This window comes from Strix uralensis, chromosome 14 (genome assembly GCF_047716275.1).
Source record: "Strix uralensis isolate ZFMK-TIS-50842 chromosome 14, bStrUra1, whole genome shotgun sequence".
Classification (NCBI taxonomy): domain Eukaryota; kingdom Metazoa; phylum Chordata; class Aves; order Strigiformes; family Strigidae; genus Strix; species Strix uralensis.
The window spans coordinates 2,187,266-2,205,798 of record NC_133985.1 but is presented as its reverse complement, the minus strand read 5'-3'; the positions used below and the strand labels follow the sequence as shown (position 1 = coordinate 2,205,798).

Here is an 18,533-nt window from a genome sequence, read left to right as displayed (position 1 = left end):
CCTTCATAGTAGTTGTGAAGCCTGTAGGTCAAGGTGAAGGCATGCTGGCAGGGCGGTGATTAATAGTGCATGTATGTGAAGTCCATAGGGTCCTCAGTGGTTGAGTGCTTCTGGCCATAGAGCACACAGGTTCTTACCAAAACCCGTTGTGGTGGAAAACTGGGCTGTAGAATAGAGAGTTGAAGCAAGTGATAAATACGGCAGAGTTAGGGCTCACAGGATTGTGCGGTTTGCTGATCTTTTGTAAATCAAGTAGGAGAAGCCAGCTGTGCTGACAAAAGTACCAGAGGATCTTGGAGCTCAGTTCAGTAAGTGGCTTTTGGTGATGAGTGTATAAATGTAGCAAGTCTCTTGTGTTCTGTAATTCAGGGGTTTGGAGGCCTTCAATGGCAACTGGAGCTCACCCACCCCTTGGCTATGGAGTCAACTCAGCTCTCAGCTTCCCTCTCCAGAGCAGGCTGCCTGCCTCTACCAGCTTGCCTTACTTAAGCCTGTACCTATTGCATAAGCCTCTGGGGATATTTACATAAAGCATAATTAAAAATCAGACATAACCTACCTCCTACAATGAGTAGAATTAATAGTCGAATGGCATGCACTCCAGATCAGTTCAGTACTTGGAGATTTTGTCTGGGACTTAATCTTTTTTTTCCTTCCCCCTGCCCCAACCCCCCACTCCAAGGTCTCTGAATTTTTAAACTGGGTTTTGAATTCAGAGTAAATACTTCGGTAGTTTGTTTTAGATTGGCAGTGTAGTCTATTAAAGTTGTTGCTATGTTAATGAACCTTCTCAACACTGTGCTGCTTCTTAAATGGTATACACAATATGTCTTCGACTTCTGAGGTTAAGATAATGCTTATACATTTTGGTTTTCTATATTATATTTGGAATAATGTAAATAGCAGCATTTTCTTGACCATAAAGAATCAAAATTCAAAAAGTTGATGCAAATTCAGGTAGGTAATGTTAAGCAGGAAAGCCTTTTTTCAGTTTAGCAGTTGATGTTTTTCTTATTTTGACTAGCTCTTTCAAAGTTGAGGAAGTATGGGGTGAAACAAAATGGAAAATTTTCTTCACGAATTATTCACTGATTGGAAAATATTGAGGGATAATGGGTTCAGGCTTCAATAAGTATTGAGATGATGCTTAAGGATGCAGAGAGCTGGTTAGTAGGGTGTTCATTTGTTCCCAGCCTTATTAGGCATCTAATTCGTGGAAGAATCTTGGTAGGTGTCTCAGTAACCTTGAAAGTCTGGCCTGTGGTAGCCAGAAACAATCTGTCTAGTTATGGTTAATACTTATAATTCAATAACACCTTTAAAATGAACTGATTTCTACTGTTTCTTGCAGAACTCTAGTTTCCCTTCAGTGCAGCTTGACCCATTTGAGTACATGACCTAAAATAAATGTCAGCAACTGTTTTCTAATGATAGGTGTAGGCAGTAAAGATGTGAAATACTACTGTATAATTATATAAATATGTGGTGCAACCCCTTGGTAAGGGGAGATTTACCAAATTTAGCAGAACATCCATATTTAGTTACAAATTTTCACATAGGTTTCACCAGTCAACTAGCTACAATCTGGGCGGGGCAAGGGTTCATTTGAGCATTAACACAAGGCGAGACCAAAGCTGGTGAATCATGAGTTTTTTTGTTCTGATTTAAATTGGGGCTACCCACCCCTCCCCTGTGGACTTGATATTGGGATGTTCTCCTTTCCTCATCTCAGAGGATCCTGAAATATAGCAGTAAGGATGGCTGGATGATGCTGTTGCAACATTGTCCTGTGCTTAGAGCTTAAACCATCCCTGTGACATTCACTTAAAAGAAGGGGAATATAAAGGCAGTTCTTTTTCTGTGCACACATGTGGCCTGGCCTTTAAAACTGGGAGCAGCAACATTACTGAATCGGCATGCTTGTTGAAGGAGTTCAAAACTGGGGTTTAGACCCTGCAGGTGAAGAGGCTGCATAGCTTTGATCTTAGTAGGTCATTTTGAGTTCTTGTAACATGTATGAAGATTCCTTAGAAGTATGAAGCCGTTGTTAGGGGGTTAAAGTGACTCTCAGATTTAAAACAGGCAAGTCTGACTTATATGAAAAAAGGAACCTTTCTTAGATTTGTTTCCCACTTAAAATTTTGTGAAGCAAGAAGAATAACTTCTACAGCTTGTTTGAGGACTATCAGAACTGGGTGTTTAAGTTAAACTCTGAAGCCTCAGTCTTCCGTAGGGTGCTTTCATTTTCCTTCTGTGGATACTTTCTTTCCTAATTGCAGCCCATGTACCATGCAAATGCTGTCTAAAGTTCTTGTGTAAAGCTTATCTCCCTAATGGGAATGTCTGTGTGAGGAATGGAATACTGTAAGCAAAAGTTCAGAAATCTGTGATTTGTTCAAGTACTTTTGTAAATTTAGGAAGTTTTTGAGAAGTGCCTGGCCTCAGGGATTATTAAACCATGCTGCCTCTGAGTAAGAGGGAAAAAATGGGTACAGGTGAACTAATACTTGGATTTAAGTGTTCTTTTAGTTAGGATAATATGCTTGTGTGAGCTCTAACCTTTTGGTATACCTCATTAATAAATAATTTCTGTATTTTTTTTCCCCGGATAACTAGCTCTCTTTGTTGTGAAGGTGCCGAGGTTTCATTTTGTGTATTTTTGGAGGAATGCTGTGCAAGTGAAATTTATGGAAATGCATCCTACCAGAGGATAATGTCTTCCTTTCACTCTTGCAACTCATCACTTAATATTTTCTTAGGCAACATTGGTTATTTGAAAGTTTTATAAAATACTAGAAAATTTTCTCAATTTTTTCAGTATTGTCCATAGTCTGTTCAAATGCATATAGAAAACACTTATTACCATAAAACATAAATAAAAGAATTGGTCCTGTGCTGGATCCTGTTACTTCTTAATTGCTTTTAATGGGGTGAGACCACTTACTCATTTTTGCTCATTCGCTTTTAAGAGCGAGTTGTGCAGATTTTTTTCAAACTTCTTTTCATCTTTAGTTCTTCCAAAGCATCCCAGCATCTGAAGGAAGAGAGTCCTAGACTGAGAGGGGCTGCTTGTGGTTGAGTTACTATGTTGTGTTTGTCAGAATGCTGGTGGTGAATGAGGAGGAACATCTGTGGCTCTTCTGACCAGGGGAGGTTTTGAAAGTTACCTAACAGTATACCCATCCTGCAGGAAAAATTATTCCCTATTTGTCAAGTAAAAAACCTGATGTTTTACTGGCTGATGAACAGTGGGCCAGCTGAAAAGCACCTCTCTGGTTGTTTTAATGTTTCATGAGCATTAAGTTTCATAAGTTAGGTCCATAAGTTAGTCTCATTTGCCTTCAGTAAAACATAGAGATTACTGATTAACTAAAATCATCTTCTAGGAAAATCCCTAATCTTGTTGAACTCTTCCCTTTCCAAAATCATGAATAAAACTAATGGTGTCACGTGACAGGTAGGTAGAAAATCAGTCATGTTTCAAACCAAGGGAAAAGAGATCAGCTTTCAGGGCTGAATGGTCTCCTTCGGAGCCACGTTCCTCGATCATGGTGGCTTCAGAGCATCGCCTGTTGGGAGCATGTGCTCATCCACAGTGGGACAAAGTAGCCAGGAAAAAAGGGAGTCTATGAAGTGGATGCTTAACATTTAGGATTTGTTAGGGTAAACTCAATACCTTATATAAATGTACGTATTTCCATTGTTTTTCTAAAATGGTTACATTTTAAAGCCCTTTTACAGCTACATCTTGAGTGTTCATTGAATCATATTTTAGATAGGGATTCCTGCTGTGTTATTTGTTATGATAGTTTCTTTTAAATGGCTGATGGACCAGTAGTTACATTATGGTTTCTGCTGGTTTTGCAGTAGTAGAGCATGCACAAAAATGTTTATACAGGCCTTGAAAAAATAGCTACCACTAGCCTTAGCTCTGAGAATAGCAGAAAGCCCAGTATGATTTTTGGATTGGTATAAGTCTCTAGATAACTTAATTAGTCACTTTAAATGTTGAGACTTCTTTCTATCTGAAACACATGGGTTGACCAGGGAACAAGTTTTTGAATTACTAGACTGCGCTATGTTCATTGGATCCACTTGTATGGTTTTTTTTTAAACACTGTGTCCCTTTGGATTAACAAGAGATCTTAAAAGGTTGTTCCCAAGAAGGTGGCTTAGAATACTTGCCATCTTGCATGAGTGTGAGCTTTTATATCAGCAAACAAATGCATTTGTTCATCTTCTGTTTTGAAGTTTCCTCCACTTTGTTTTAATGCCTGGGATTCCATAGTTGAGCAAGGATCCCACCCTGAAAGCCCTGGTTAAATTGATGCAACAATCCTGGTTTATATTCTAATAAATCAGAATATTGAGTTACACTTGCTATTTCTTGGTTTGAGGTGAGGAAGGAAGAGGGGCTATTTCTACAGGATTATTAGACAGCAAAAGCAGGAGACAGGAGGGAGTCTTAAAGCGTGTGGAGAATATGGAGCACTGAAAACATGATTTAGAGTGGACTGTGATAGAATACATGAAAATAAGGAGTGATTACTGTAAATGATGCTTATTTTAGGAAGGTTTACTGATCTCTATTCAATGGTTTTCTTCAATATGAAGACCATACATGTCAGGAACAGACACCCGATTTACTGGGATTCGTGTGAATTTTGAGTATGCTTCAGTTGTCAGTTCTAGTTCTGTAAATGGCAGCTCCTTGCTGCAAAAGATTCTCTTGCACATCGGGAAAACTTAGTCACAATTATTTTTGTTTATCAGACATTGAATATGTGATGGCTGCAGACTGCTTTTTAACAGTTGGGTTTTTTTTTTCAGTAGTGACTGAAATGAGTAATGCTTTCTTTTCTGCTATACAGAGAAGCTTCTTAACATTGCCAGCCTCTTATACCAAGAGGACTCAACCTTTCTGTTCTCTGGCTTAGGTTTTTTTGAGGGTTACCTGGAGATGCAGTTGTATCTTACAGGCTTATTGTTGTGGAACAGTGTTTTAATAAAAATGAATTGGAGATTTCTTGTTTGTGGAAGAACTATAAGTGAGACAGCTCTGTCCAGAGGTGTGTGATAAGGTGTAGTTTGTAGTATTCAAAACTAGTTAAATTGGCATAAGGTTATCTAGTGTTAGTTGACTGCTTAAGAGAGAAATTAGGTAAGTGATTAAATTTATGTGAACCATATGACAGACACTTGCTCATGAATGCCTGCTTATGTGTTTAGTATTAGCACAAGAAAATTGAAAACCCGGGATAAACAATCTCTGGCATGGAAGTGTAGTTCAAGAAAACTCTGATTTATTGTTTTACCTGCATGTTTCAAGTACTAGCCATAATTTTGAGAATTGACTTGGGGTGCCATGCTTGAGATGCTTTGATGGGGCCAGACTGAGCAGAGAGGAGCTGCCATACATTAGTCAGGCCTCTCTCGTTGCTGGTTGTCTCGCCCATCGTTCTAGCCAGCTTGTGTTAATGCTGAGGTCGGTTTGAGTGTGTGCTAACACATCAAGAACATACGGCATAGTTTTATACACGAATGCCAGATTTATGGACCACACTCTGTGTGAGAGAGGCACTTTCCTTGTCTCCAGTGACAAAGCAAAAAGTTGTGTCCATCTTTATTTACACTGTATCTATAGCAGCATTTGCAAAATGAACCTGTGTTTTGAAATGAACTTACCACAGCCCAGATCCTATAGCTATTTGTTTCATTATCTGATAATTGTTTTATATATATTGGAGTAAAGGCTGTCCCTTAGATAATTCTGGCTCAGGTTAGTCAACTTCCTATTGTAATTGGAGCTAAATAGATTTGCACCCCTCCTCTTCTCCACCCTCCCAATCTAATTTACTGCCTACAAAACTGTTGCTGTAGACTGCTAAGCTGAGGTGGTGTGCCGGTACTAACAGCTCTGCTTAAATGTGGGGGACAGTTGGGTTTGTAGCCTTGCAGGGAGCTCAGCTGATCTAATGACTTGTTATTCCCAGAAGAATGATGTTCCAGCTTATCAGACTCCTTTGTAAGTCCATGAAATTCAGTAAAGTGGTGGAAAATTATTTGCGCACCCCCCCATTTTCTGCCTTTTTTTTTTTTTTTTTGTTAAACCAACCCAAGCTGGTGTCTGATAGCTGCCTGACTTGTCACAAGGTGAGCAGTGACTGGAAATGATACTTCAGACACTTTGCTTTCTCTGTTGAGGTGGTGATGTCCCCAAGCACCTTGTAATTCCCCTGGGCTGTTAGGATACTTTGTAATCACAAGATCGGTAGGGCCAGCACTGGAAGATGATCTCTTGGTGATTCACAGATTTTAGTGGCTTCTGTCTTCTTGGGCTCAAACTTTTTTTTTTATTGAAGAAACTGTCTTCAGAAATTGCAATTCAAGCCTAACAAAGTGGCTATGGTCTTATGTCATCAATGTCTGAATTTTGTTTACATTGATTATATGTTGTTCTTATGTACTGACTCTGAAGTACTTCCGCGAAATGGTTCTTTTCTTTCTCTAGCTCTGAAGTGCCAAGAAAGGGCAGTATACTGAAGTCCCACTGAAAGGTTTTGTGAAAATACCCACGTTTGTGTGTTGGTTTTCCTCTTCCTTTATGCCATCTCTTGAAACTGAGATAGTAATGCCAGGAAGATACCTTAAGTAGATGCAAAAATGTTTGACTGGCATGGCTGGGTTGGGGAGTGGGTAGTGTTGAAAAGTACATCTTGAAGGAAACCAAAGTAGGCCTTTTGCTGGTGTGAAGAGTCTACACCAGGGGTGTAGTGGTGCACTTGTCACGAGAGGCTCCTAAGAGTGCCATGTCAGTGACAAAGTCTTCCACTTTACTTTCTCCTTGGAATAACTATTTTTAATAGTTTTGAAGCTGACATTCTTTTTATGTTGAATTTAAAGGAATTTGATGTCAAATTCGAAATAGAGACTCATTTTTAGTCTTAACTTACGGTATCTGATGTCCTATCAGTGTTCCCCAAAACTTTGTGCAGGATTATGAGTAGTATTCAGATATTGGCATTCAGTGTAATAAAGGCCTTGGCAACATAAACTGTCAGAGGCTGGGTTTGTCAGACAAAACCACAGTATCTTTCTAGTGTGATCCTAATACAGCATTGTGCATCTTGTTAAGTATGGAGTGAAAATAGTTTAAATATAGATGATACATTTCAACTTCATAGGCATGAACTTTCAGCCTGATCTAGAGGCCTATATTAGCCTTAAGGAAGCCAAGGTCCCTCTGCATATATTCAGATGTATTTAGACATACGTCCAAATGGAATTATTACAGAAATAATGAGGAAGGGCTACCTAACACAAAAGAGAAAATCAGGTAGTCATTTATTTCCATAATAAATAGGAGTTCAGGAGTCCCAGTCAAGGGCTCAGGTCCTCATTATTAGTAGAAGCTCCCCAAACACAGAGCAAGGAGTATTTTTACCCCAAACAAGTGTTCATAGCTCAGTGTGTATCTGGAAAATGCAAGTCCAGGGAGATGATTTAATAGCAGCTTTCTCTTTATCTTTACAAAAAGTGTTAATAAGAGTCTTCCCAGAAGTACTAGTTTGGCACAAACCGGAGAAGGTAGAATGAGCTGTCTCTGCTGCTGCCCTTGCCTGCAGGGGGAGGAGGAGGAGAATGGTGCTGATACAGCTACAACAGGAGACTTTTCCATCGTCTGTAGCCTGTGTCAGTAACAGGCTTTTTGTGAGCAGCTCCAGGCTATTCTGGGAAAAAGTCCTTTTTTTGCAGTAGTGCAACATAGGAAAGATCTGTTTAGACTTAATATTAGAAATGTGTTTCTAACCCTGTATGTCATTTTCTATCTTCCAAGAATTGCTAGTGTTAGTTGTGAAGTTAGTTCTTGCAAAGTGGCCTTTACATACTCCTGACCTGAGGTAAACTCAGTCATGCAATTAACATATAAATACTGATGTAGTTGAGTCCCAATAGCTGTGAATGTAGCTGCTATGGAGGGAGGAACCAGTGGTGTAACTGGATCTGCAGAGCTGTGAGGCTGCTGCAGTCCTTGGCAGAACTTCAGGAAAGGTCCATCATTCCTGTGGATGAGGGTGAAACACGACGATGTAGTGAAGTATGCTGATGTTCAGCGCCCTGTCCTCAGGTCCCATGCAGCTCAGCAGCTTCTTTGGGTTTTGGTTGGAAATTATTCCTTGTTGCAGTTGTTTTGGCAGTTAGAATAATGTCTTGAATTCATGTGTTCCTAATGAGCCTTAGCAAGTAAGATGCTTATTAACTGCCCAAAGCAGCTCGCGAAATAATCCAAAAATAGCGCAGTGACTGGTTACTCTATCACTTTGCTGCAGATCTGATTAGAATAGAGCAGAGTGCCTAAATTTTGCCACATGAGCAGTGTATTAAGTCTTCCAGGAATGCTAACGTGAAAAGTGTTTGGGATTTTTTTGTTTTTTTCTTTTTGTTTTTTTTAATGAAGTTTATTTTTTTTGTTTAGAAAGTAAGATTTGATATATGTGGGGTAGTTTGATTTTTTTTTTAAAAAATTTTTTAGAAAAAATATTATGTGTTCATTGCAGGATACTTCCATTCACAAGAGACATCTTGTTGATTAGGGAATTTTTTACTCTGCTATTAGTGATAAGGTATCCAACTGTTCATCCTCTCTAGCCTTGTCTTAGTGTGTGAGAAACTGCATTGATTTACAGAAACGTCAGACATTCTGACTTGAAAATGCATTGAAATTTGTTCTGGGAGACTGGCAATGGTACAGCTATTTTAACATTTTGCATATGGATTTTCAGTATTTTCACACTCAATTGTGGGTATGTTATTAAGCTCTTACTAAAAATCAAAACAAAACCTAAAAATTGATGCTCAACATGTGCAGAAATAATGAAAGCAGCTGCCTTTTCTTGCTGTGATATAAAATGAAGATAAAATACTGTATATGAAGCAAGATTTTTGTGTGAGGCTTTAAATGTGTGAGGTCTCTGGAAGTACAGTTGTAAACCTAAAGAGGAGCTGAAAGGCAGTAAGACTTGAAAAGTGGTGAAAAGAACAGACTGTACTAGTACTACCCATCTTGTACCCTAAGTTAAAGCTGTATTTGTAATTCACTTTAATAAGTGGTGTTTGCATAATCAATATTAAAAAGGCAGACTTCTTTAGAGGTTCCTGTAAGTACAGTGTACTTCCTCTTGGGGGGAAAGAAGGAAGTTCTTTTGGAGTTGATAGAGTGTTTGTGAATGGTGAATTAATGCTCATTTACGTTCAAGACATGTATTGTTGCAGGTAATGCTCTGTAAATATATACAAGTGAGCTTGGGGTAAATGGTCCATATCTTTACCAAAGTGTCAAAAAATGAAGTTTTAAAACTTGTAGTGGGACAGCATCTGGAAGATGCAAGCCTGAGGTGCTTACCTTTGCCTGGGTGTTGTCAGGCTGTTCTGAGACTGAAAGTTAGGGTTTGCCAGAAGCAAGCAGTATTTGTTGTTCGTAAGTGCAGCTGCTTCAGTGGTAGGTAGCATTGTTATCCCTTTTGGTATGTCTTCAAAAGGGAGAATTGCTGTTAAATTTAGTGGTGTAATTGAGAAAGTCCATTAGCATGCAATAAAATTTCTTGTATGCAGTTCTCAGCTATATATAACAAATAATCACTTATGCACACAGTGGGATTTTCTGCCAGTCGCCAGGTCACCCAAACATTGTTGCAATAGGAATAATATTTCTAGCATATTGGTGAGGCAAAGTGCCTTGTGTAGTCTTGGTGGAGAAAATTAAAAACCCTGTAGATAAGGGTGAATTTTCTCAGAAGTCAGTTTTGCATCAGAGATTGTGCCAGCAGGGAGCCCGTGAACTGGCTAGATGGACATAACCTGGAATTTGAGTTCTGCAGAGGGGAATCTTACTGTTGAGATACATTTTGCTGTGAGTTGTAAATACCTGCTCTATGTTTTTAGTAAAAATGTATATCACTCGTTTAGGTCACTAATTTTCTGCTTGTTTAATGTTCAACTCTTTCCCACCATGACAGTTCTCTTATTTTAGTACTGTTGTCTGGACTAATCTAGAAATCTTGCTTCTTCAAGCCCTAAATCACAGCCTGCTGTCTTAGCTTTAATATTTGTGCCTTGGCACACAAGGTGAAATACCTGTGAGCTACCAATATGATGCATACCCACTGAGATGTGGAAACCATGTTCTGTGTTCCTAAAAACCACTCTCCTTGATGCCCATGTTAGCGCTGCATTTCACTGGGCGCCCACGGATTGGCTTGGACACTGGGGGATAATGTTACAGAACATTTACATGTCAAAAAGGGGCAGAAATTAGCACAAGTTGCTCTTGAATAGCAGTGCTCTACGTAGCTCTCCAGACTCCTGTTAACATTTTTCACACAATGGGGCACTTAATGAATTTGCAGATGGCCTGATTTGATTTTTTTTTGAAACATAAACTATCCCTCTCTTAAGGTGTTGTGTGGTCGTGTGTGATAGGGCTGAATATGATGATAGTTTGCTAGTGGCGTGAGAAAGATAGGGGGAAGTATTAGGGGAAAACAGAGAAAGGAAGATGAGACTGGGTCGTGAAGTGGGTGGGAAAGGGCAGCAAGGGTTGTATAACAAGCATGTCTCATTTCTACAGCATATTTAAGGCACTGTTAGTGTTGAACAGATGTCTAATTATGAAAGTTGTTTTATCTTAAAATATTACTGAAAGTAGGGGAAATTGTGTCTGAACTTGGGACAGATTCTGAAATGCGGTTCTGCTCTCATTAGAGTATGAGTCAGGTATCCTCCTTGTTTACTCTGGCAAGCTGTCATAAAACTACAGTGTGTTATGTTGAGTAATTCCATGAGCTTGTATTTGGAGATCATGTGGGCCACTGGTGGGACAGCATTATTGCTGCTTAGTTGGAATACCTGCTTGCTTAATTGTTCTACCTATCTGTTCTCGTCTAGAAAACATTAATGACTGGGGTAATACTAAGTGCCAGCTTGGAAACAGATGTTTTGGTTTTGAAGTTTAGTCAACTATGGTGTTTCTACTCAAAACAAACAAAATCCTTGTGCTACATTAGTTGAAATTACCTTTAAAAGAGAACTGAAAGGTATCTTGGGAAAGTATTCAACCCTCTCTGGCTCTCAGATAGGTTCAGCTATACCCAAGTCATTACTGATGGCTTTTTTTAATAACAGGGTAGACAGACTTCTGGTGACAAAGATGCTACAGCCTCTTGTGGCAGTCAGTTTTGGTGGCTAACTGTCCAAACGTGCATAACATTTTTTCAGTATTTAATCTGAGTTGCCCTCGCTGTAGTTTAAGATCTTAATTGTAATTTTTACAATGAAATGTTCTTCATGTAGAGTTTTTTCTTTTGTGATTTCAGTGACCTTTTCAGTGAGTTGACCAGATAATTTTTATGGTTGCGTCCTATAATCTGTATAGTTAAAACATGATTATGATAGTACAGTTAAATTATTTTGTGTCTTTCCTTATATTTTAGATTTAGTATAAAACTTCAAAAGTGGTAAAATTATTTTTTTAACTTGGCAAACAGGTTGAATCATTTATTTTGGACCAAGAAGATCTTGATAACCCAGTACTTAAAACCACGTCGGAGTTATTCTTATCGAGTGCTGCAGAAGGTGCGGACTTGAGAACTGTGGATCCAGAAACACAAGCAAGACTGGAAGCCTTACTGGAGGCAGCAGGTACTTTCTTTGTATAGTTTTTTTTCTGAACCTAACTTGCACACAGATCTGTCAACCTGTAAATTTTGATCATAGTGAAATACTCACAAGTCTGGAAATTTACCGTGATGATGGGGAGCAGAACATGGAAAACAAGGTTGTAATTCTTACAGATGTTGAGGGTTGCTTGGTCCACTTGTTCTGTGCAAACAAAGAAAACTTAATTTGAATGAAGTGGTATTTCATTGACCAGATGAGACTACATGTGTTACCAGAGGGAGGATTAAAGGGGAGAGAATGGAAGGAGGTAGACTTGCTAAAATGACAATTTTTTCTGCTGCTTTGATCAAGATATAATTATTAACTCATTACTTCAGAAATTTACAGTTGAAATTCTTGTTCCTCTGTTTTGACTTTCACAAAAATATTTCTTTCCTTCTGTAGTTCTGAGATATGATGGAAAATGCATATTTAGTGTTCATGTTTTGAAACCAGATTACATGAACATAGTGCCATTACATTTGTTACTTTTATAGTGAATCTTGACTAATTTAAGTCTAAGATTTGTGACTTGGGTGTTTGCAATGGATTTGAAAATTGTCAGTTTCAAAATTCCAAGGTCAAAAAGATGTTAAAACCCTGCTTTTAAACAAATCCTGTTTGATCATTATGGGTACATACTCAGACTACTAGTAGTGTGCTGAAATGGCACTTTTCAAACCTTAGCTTTCAACACCCTTAAGAGCTAGATAAAATAGTATTTATTTTGCAGGTGTTTAGATGTAAAGCTATATATGGTCTTAAAGGAGAAATTCATTCTAAGGAAGCAGAGGGGGCAAGGGACTCAGGCTTTGGGCTCTCTTTGCATTTTGAATTTGAAAAAAGCCCAATTTACAACATAGCATAGCTTTTGTCAGCAGCAAGTTGCAGCAGCCTTATTAAAGGTGGTCCCCTAAAATTATTCTAACCTGATGTAACTCTCGAGGACCAAACTTTGCTTTGCAGGGAAGGCTGTTTCTGGGATAGTCTGGACACTAAGAGAATTTGAATAATCTGATCCCTTTTTAAATCTGTTTTCATTTTAAAAAGTGTTTCAGTTTCTCTCTTGTCCCTGATGACTGGTGTGTCCTAAAACCTATTGCTGGCTTTATAAATTGTCAGTGGAGATGTCTAGTGTTACTAGGGCAGTCAGTCACTGAGGTATGTGTTCAACACTAGGGTGTCAGTGTTCGAAATGATTTCAGGGTATTTTAACAAATCTAGGAGGTATCACTGCTTTTTCTATTGCCTGTGAGAATGCTTTCTTTGGATTTCCAAGCAGTAGGTGCTCACTTGTCTCCAGGATTAGATGATTTTCTTTTAATCTGAGGTTTCCATGCTTTGATTCCCAGAGTGCTTTGAGTAGGGATGTAGAAAATGAGCAGAACAGAAGGAATCTGGAAAGAAGAGCAAATCAAAAAAAGAGTGCTTTTGTTTGGGGGCTTCATCTCTGGCTCTAAAAAAACTAGACAAAATTAATGCCCCTTGATGAATGTGTGAGATCAAAAGACTGAAGATACTCTTGAGAAGGTTCTCTAGTTAAGCAGTGCTTGTCTTTCCCACTACGAATTTGAACACTAAAAATGTCATTAGGGTAACCTAAAGGAGACTCTGAGAATCTGGTAGTTTATTAATAAAAGCCATAATTTGAAGTGATTGAAAAAACAGCTAGTGTTTCTAGGAGTTGTTCTAATATCTTCACTGGATTTCTCTGGATGGTTTGGCTGAAAAATACCCTTTCTAACCTTAAGTGAGCCTCTAGGTTTCCATCATGGCAACAAAGTGGCCTAGTGTTGGGACTTTGTCTTGTTTTGCAGTTTGGCAAAAGCAAGTGATTTCTCGTGTTATTTTTGTCACATTTTGGTCTCCAGCATTAAGGATCGCTTGCAAAAGTAGATGGCAGAGCTATTGCTTGAACAAGTAGTTTAGCTGTGGCCTTGTCTGATGTGGTTTCCAGGCTAGCTTGGCCTTCATTGTGATGATCCCTTCTCCTGTGGGAGACTTGATCCTACCTCACAACCTAGAGGAAAATCGGTCTTGCATTTAGTGTCTCAGATTTCTTAAGGTTTCTCACATGCAGGGTTCGTGGCTCTGTCATTAGGATCTTAATGAGTATGACTTGCAAAACTAGTTTTGCTCATTCTTCATGAATCCTTTAATATTCAGATCTCACATGGGCATGCTGTTTATTAATTCTGGAAGTTCTAGCAACTGCAGCCAGGTGGGATGTTCTTCAAATTACTTACGCAGAAGTGGCTTTCAACCATTGCCCTCTCAGATTCGTGGGAGTTTTGTTTTTAAGTAGCCGTCTTGATTCAGAGCTGGTTAGGCCTGCATATGCAAGTGTAGAGGCCAGAGATTAGTTGCACTGCTTAAAAATGTTTCTATACATCGTATTTATCCATCATAAGAGTGCTGGATATTTTTTCACGGTTCAGCTTGTTCTGTTTCCAAGAGGACTTAAAATATTTTGTGGTTTTGGATGCTGAGGGTGACAGCCTTAAGTAGAATTTCTAGCAAGAGGGTTGTGCGTCACCACCCTTAAGATAGCAGCAAGTATACACATACGTGCATATACATGTGCACACAAACAGCCGTTAGATTTCTTACGTTTACTAGGTCCTCTGGAAACCTGGCTGATTAGCTTTAGTCTGGACAACCATGCTTCCTTCTGTAATCTGTTTAAGCAAAGCACAGGCACTTTGTTAATGAACAACTATCTTTAAACAACTCTCAGTGATTGTATTATTTCAACAAAAACCTAGTTTTACCTTCTGAAGCTCACAGACTTCACTGTTCTATGAATGTCGTAAATATGAGTTGTTTTCATCTTCAGAAATAGAAAATAAATGAATCAGTTCTTTGGGAAGTTATCCTAAACAAACCAGGTCTTTTCTATACCTTCCTTCAGTTTGACTTCTAGTAGCATAGAAGGGATTTATAGGTAAAATAACCTACGGAAAGAGAGCCATACTGTTAGGAGATGTTTGTGTTTTTCAGACTGTAATTAAACAGATTCTTAGTATCCTGACAGTGGATTCATCTGCACTAGAAACATTCAGCTCCACTGTTAATTGATTTCTTATTCCAACTCTGAAGTATTATGGTTCTTTTGTGGATATTCAGTAAGGTGTTGCCTATTAAATTTCTTTTTTAGGGACAGTAGTTGACTGCTGGAGGATGACAGCTCTTTGTTGCTGTGAATGAATGGTTATAGTGTGCAGAGCTCTCGCTTGTCTTGCGGGTTCCTCCATGGGTCCCTCAACCCATGTTCTTAAAAGGACAAACTCACCTCCAAAGGGTTGGGGAAAGTTTAAAAGGTAAAGCTGTTTCATTTACTGGCCCCACCTTTTATAGGTATCAGGAAGGGAAAATTACTTGTAGAACACTCCTCTTTCTGGAGTACAGGTTGTTTCTTAAAGAGAACGGTGTTGGTTGAAGCACGTGGTCAAATAAAAATCCCAGATGCCCATTTGGTGTATTCTGCACCCAAAACATGAAATTCCACAGAAAGTTGTAAAATGTCAAAATGTTAATCACTGCAGTTAAAATACACTGTTCATACATCGTGTTTCAGCATGGTTTTGCTGAGTTTTCTGGGAAGTGATGTAGAATGTTACTGAGCTGATTTTTAGTTTGAGGAAGTAGCTTGGGTGCCTGTATTCTTACCAGCATCCTTTTGAGCATGTTCCTTCTCAATCTGGATGTTGAAGCACTTTGACAGTGAAGTATCAAAAAACAGATGCAGAAGAAAGCGGTAAAGATTGGAGCACTTGGTATTCCTGTTGAGTGTCTGTCCACTACAGCGAGGAGTTTTGCTAGCAGTGAGTTCTTCAGAAGTCCTGCTGTTGTTTATCAAGAGGCTTGTGAGGAAAATCAGGGTATTTTGGAGAGGAACCATGTTCAGCCAAGAGTTTGCTTAATGATACAGATGTGAGTAGTCCATCCTTATGTTCGAACAGGGAGCAGAGTTACTTCTGTTGAAATACAGGATTAAAGGTTACTATAGACCCTCACATAGATGGTTTGGTGTGTTTGAGAGTGGGGGATTAAATGCAATGTAAGTGGTGGAAGAGAAATCTAGTTTTAGTAACAAGTGTCTGTTGATACGTGGTGAATTTCAGTACTTGATTCAGGCATGAGGGCCTGATACTGCTCTTTGGAAAGCTAGGGGGGTGTGTGGGGGGGGAATGAGTGGTGTGTTCTGAAACTGGGGAAAGCAAAAAGTGGAAGTAATCACCTACTTAGTGGAAATACAGAACACAGGTCAAAATATGAATGGGCCCAGATAAAATCTGCCTGCTTTAGGATAAACTGAAAGGATACAGTGAGATTCAGCAATTGTAAAATTGAATGCTTTCCAGTGTGTGTATGTATCTCTCTAGATTCACTCTTGCAGAGTTGTCGACCAAACCTGCTTTTTTTTTTTTTGTGGTGTGACCAAACCCATTCATTATTAACAGCAAGAGGTTTTTTTTTTATTAAAATAGATTATATTTGGTTCCCTCAACATTAGAAGGCTTGGATGTGACAAGATAGACTCAGTGATTGAGTGCTACTGGGGAGAGTGAGCTGTGGTCTAAAAGACCAGTTCCAAAGGAGCACGGCTTGCTCTCATCCTGCATGGGAGACACCCCTTGGAAAGTGTCAGAGACTGGGCTAGATAAATTCTTTGATTGTGTTGTTTATGATCAATAAGGTTCATGTGTGAACCTGGTGTTTCTTTTCTTAGGGTTGATGAGTAATGTGATTTAAATGGAGGTGGGCATTAATCCATTAGAAGCTTAACCTCTGAAGGGTTATCCAAGCTCCACTTAAAACTGTAGAAGTTGAGGGCTGCAGAAGAGGGGTGATTCATGTTTGTCAATTTAGTGGCTGCACCCCTCTGCTTGTGGAATGCCCATGTTAATGTGGAATGTTAATGAATACATTTGTAGATCTGTACTGGTGTTCTGGCATTAAAAAAAAAAGTGTTTATTGGGGGGAATCTGAGAGAGGGTTGCTGGAGTTTGAGCAAAGGTGGAACTTCTTTGTAAAAATGTAGCAATATCAAATTTGAAGTTAGCTGTCTTCAACATGACAAAAGTCTTACCTTAGTCCAACTCTTGACTGGCTTTTTTTTAAACACAAGAAAGACTTTTCACCCTAATTTGATCTGATCCGAAATACTTGATGTTTCATTGATGTAGTATATGGATCAAATAAGAGAAACGTTTTCATTAAGGAGGTTCAATGAGGCTTCATTCTAGACATTTCTTTAGAGATCAAAGCTGTACTACGAAAATCACCACTGTTGTTAACTGGAAAATGTTTGCCTTTTGAGATACTGGCACATTACAGTGACTTGCTCATTTTCTTTCTTCATCTAAAGATTCAGAGTGGGAAGGAGTATATGGTATGTGACACTTATAGATGTGTTGTGCTTTGGAGTTAGTTGGATAAACTGAATTTTATGCATGTAATTGAATTATTAATACTATATTTCTCTGAGGTTTTGCATGATTTAAATATTTTTTTCTAATCTAGTAGTCTTCTAGATTAGAAAAAGTCTAGTCTAATCCTGCTCTTAGTCAAATTAACTTCCATACTTTGAGAGTGCGTTAAGTGTACCAGCTTCATAATTTTTGGCTCTTTTTCAGTTGGATTTTGCTGTGAAGAACAGTTTCATTGTCGTAACACTTAAATTGTTGCTTTTAGGTATCAGACAGCTAAGTTGTTTTACCAGATGTGAACACTATGCTTTCAGAATTCTTTGGCAAAGGTGATTCTGAGATTTTAACTTTTGTTCGGTGGGCATGGGGAGTGAGAAGACAAGACACAAAGTTACAAGTTTTAATTTGTGAAATACTAAAATTGGCCAGTGTACTCTTCAATCTCTTGTCTGCATATTTATGTCTATCTATATATATATCTCAGAGGTCATGGTTAGTAAGCCAGTGTTTCATGACCATACCATAAACAACTTGTGCAGTTCTCCTTTTAACATGTTTTTTCTTCAAAGTCCTGGATATATTTTTTTATTAACTCTAGTTCTCTATCCTGTTTTACTCTGCCCTATATTATTTCTCATGCAAGTTGGATTCTTCTGTAAGATTAAATTCCCTTTACTCTCCTGTTCCAATATGGGGATACTCCTGGTTAAAAACTTTTTTCCATCCAATATTGTTTTCAGTACTTGTTGTATTAGTGCTTAGAGTAGCCTCAGCCAAAGAAGGAAAGTAGGGAGGCTTTGGGCAGGTGAAAAGAAGCAGTGCTTTATTGACAGTCCTACATAATGCCTGAACTGAGATGGAATTTAGCCTGTACCAAGAGGAAATCCTACTTTTTTTTTTAAACATTTTTACATGTATGCTTCCTTCATCCATCAAAGTGAAAATAATTGCATTCAGGCTTTGCAGTGGAGTGCAGAAGCTTGTACTGGGCTTTGTGCTACTGCTGGCTGTCAGCTTAGAGCTGGCTGTGTAGTACTGTGGCTGTACTGGGGTGCTGGTACCCCTTACAGGGTACGAGGGGTCTGTTGTGGGACAGCTAGTAAGACTCTTGTTTGTTGACAATATATTGAAGCAAGTTTTTGTTGTGGTTGTCTTGAGATTGTGCTAGAGTTGGTAAATAAAGATCTTGCATAGCAATATTGGAGGTAAGCTTGCTATGTGGGTCTATGATATTAATCAGGCACAGAAAAAAATAGAATGCTAGCTCAAACCACAGGTCAATTAAAGCTAGTATCTGGTAAATATTGCTGTTGACCCAAATGTCTTACCAAAGAATGTATCTTTTTTGAGTGTGGTATAGTATTTTTTCTGAGTTCTGCTTCATTC

At 38.7% G+C, this 18,533-nt stretch overlaps 1 protein-coding gene across 22 annotated transcripts in view; it reads left to right on the top strand.

Moving 5' to 3' along the window:
* ANKHD1 (ankyrin repeat and KH domain containing 1) overlaps window positions 1-18,533 on the top strand; it is a 120,140-nt gene that overhangs the window by 4,097 nt on the left and 97,510 nt on the right. For all 22 annotated transcript variants that reach the window (XM_074883934.1, XM_074883931.1, XM_074883933.1 and 19 more), the window contains exon 2: window positions 11,544-11,697. In XM_074883934.1, the coding sequence (XP_074740035.1) occupies window positions 11,544-11,697 (154 nt within the window). The remainder of the gene's footprint in view (window positions 1-11,543; window positions 11,698-18,533) is intronic.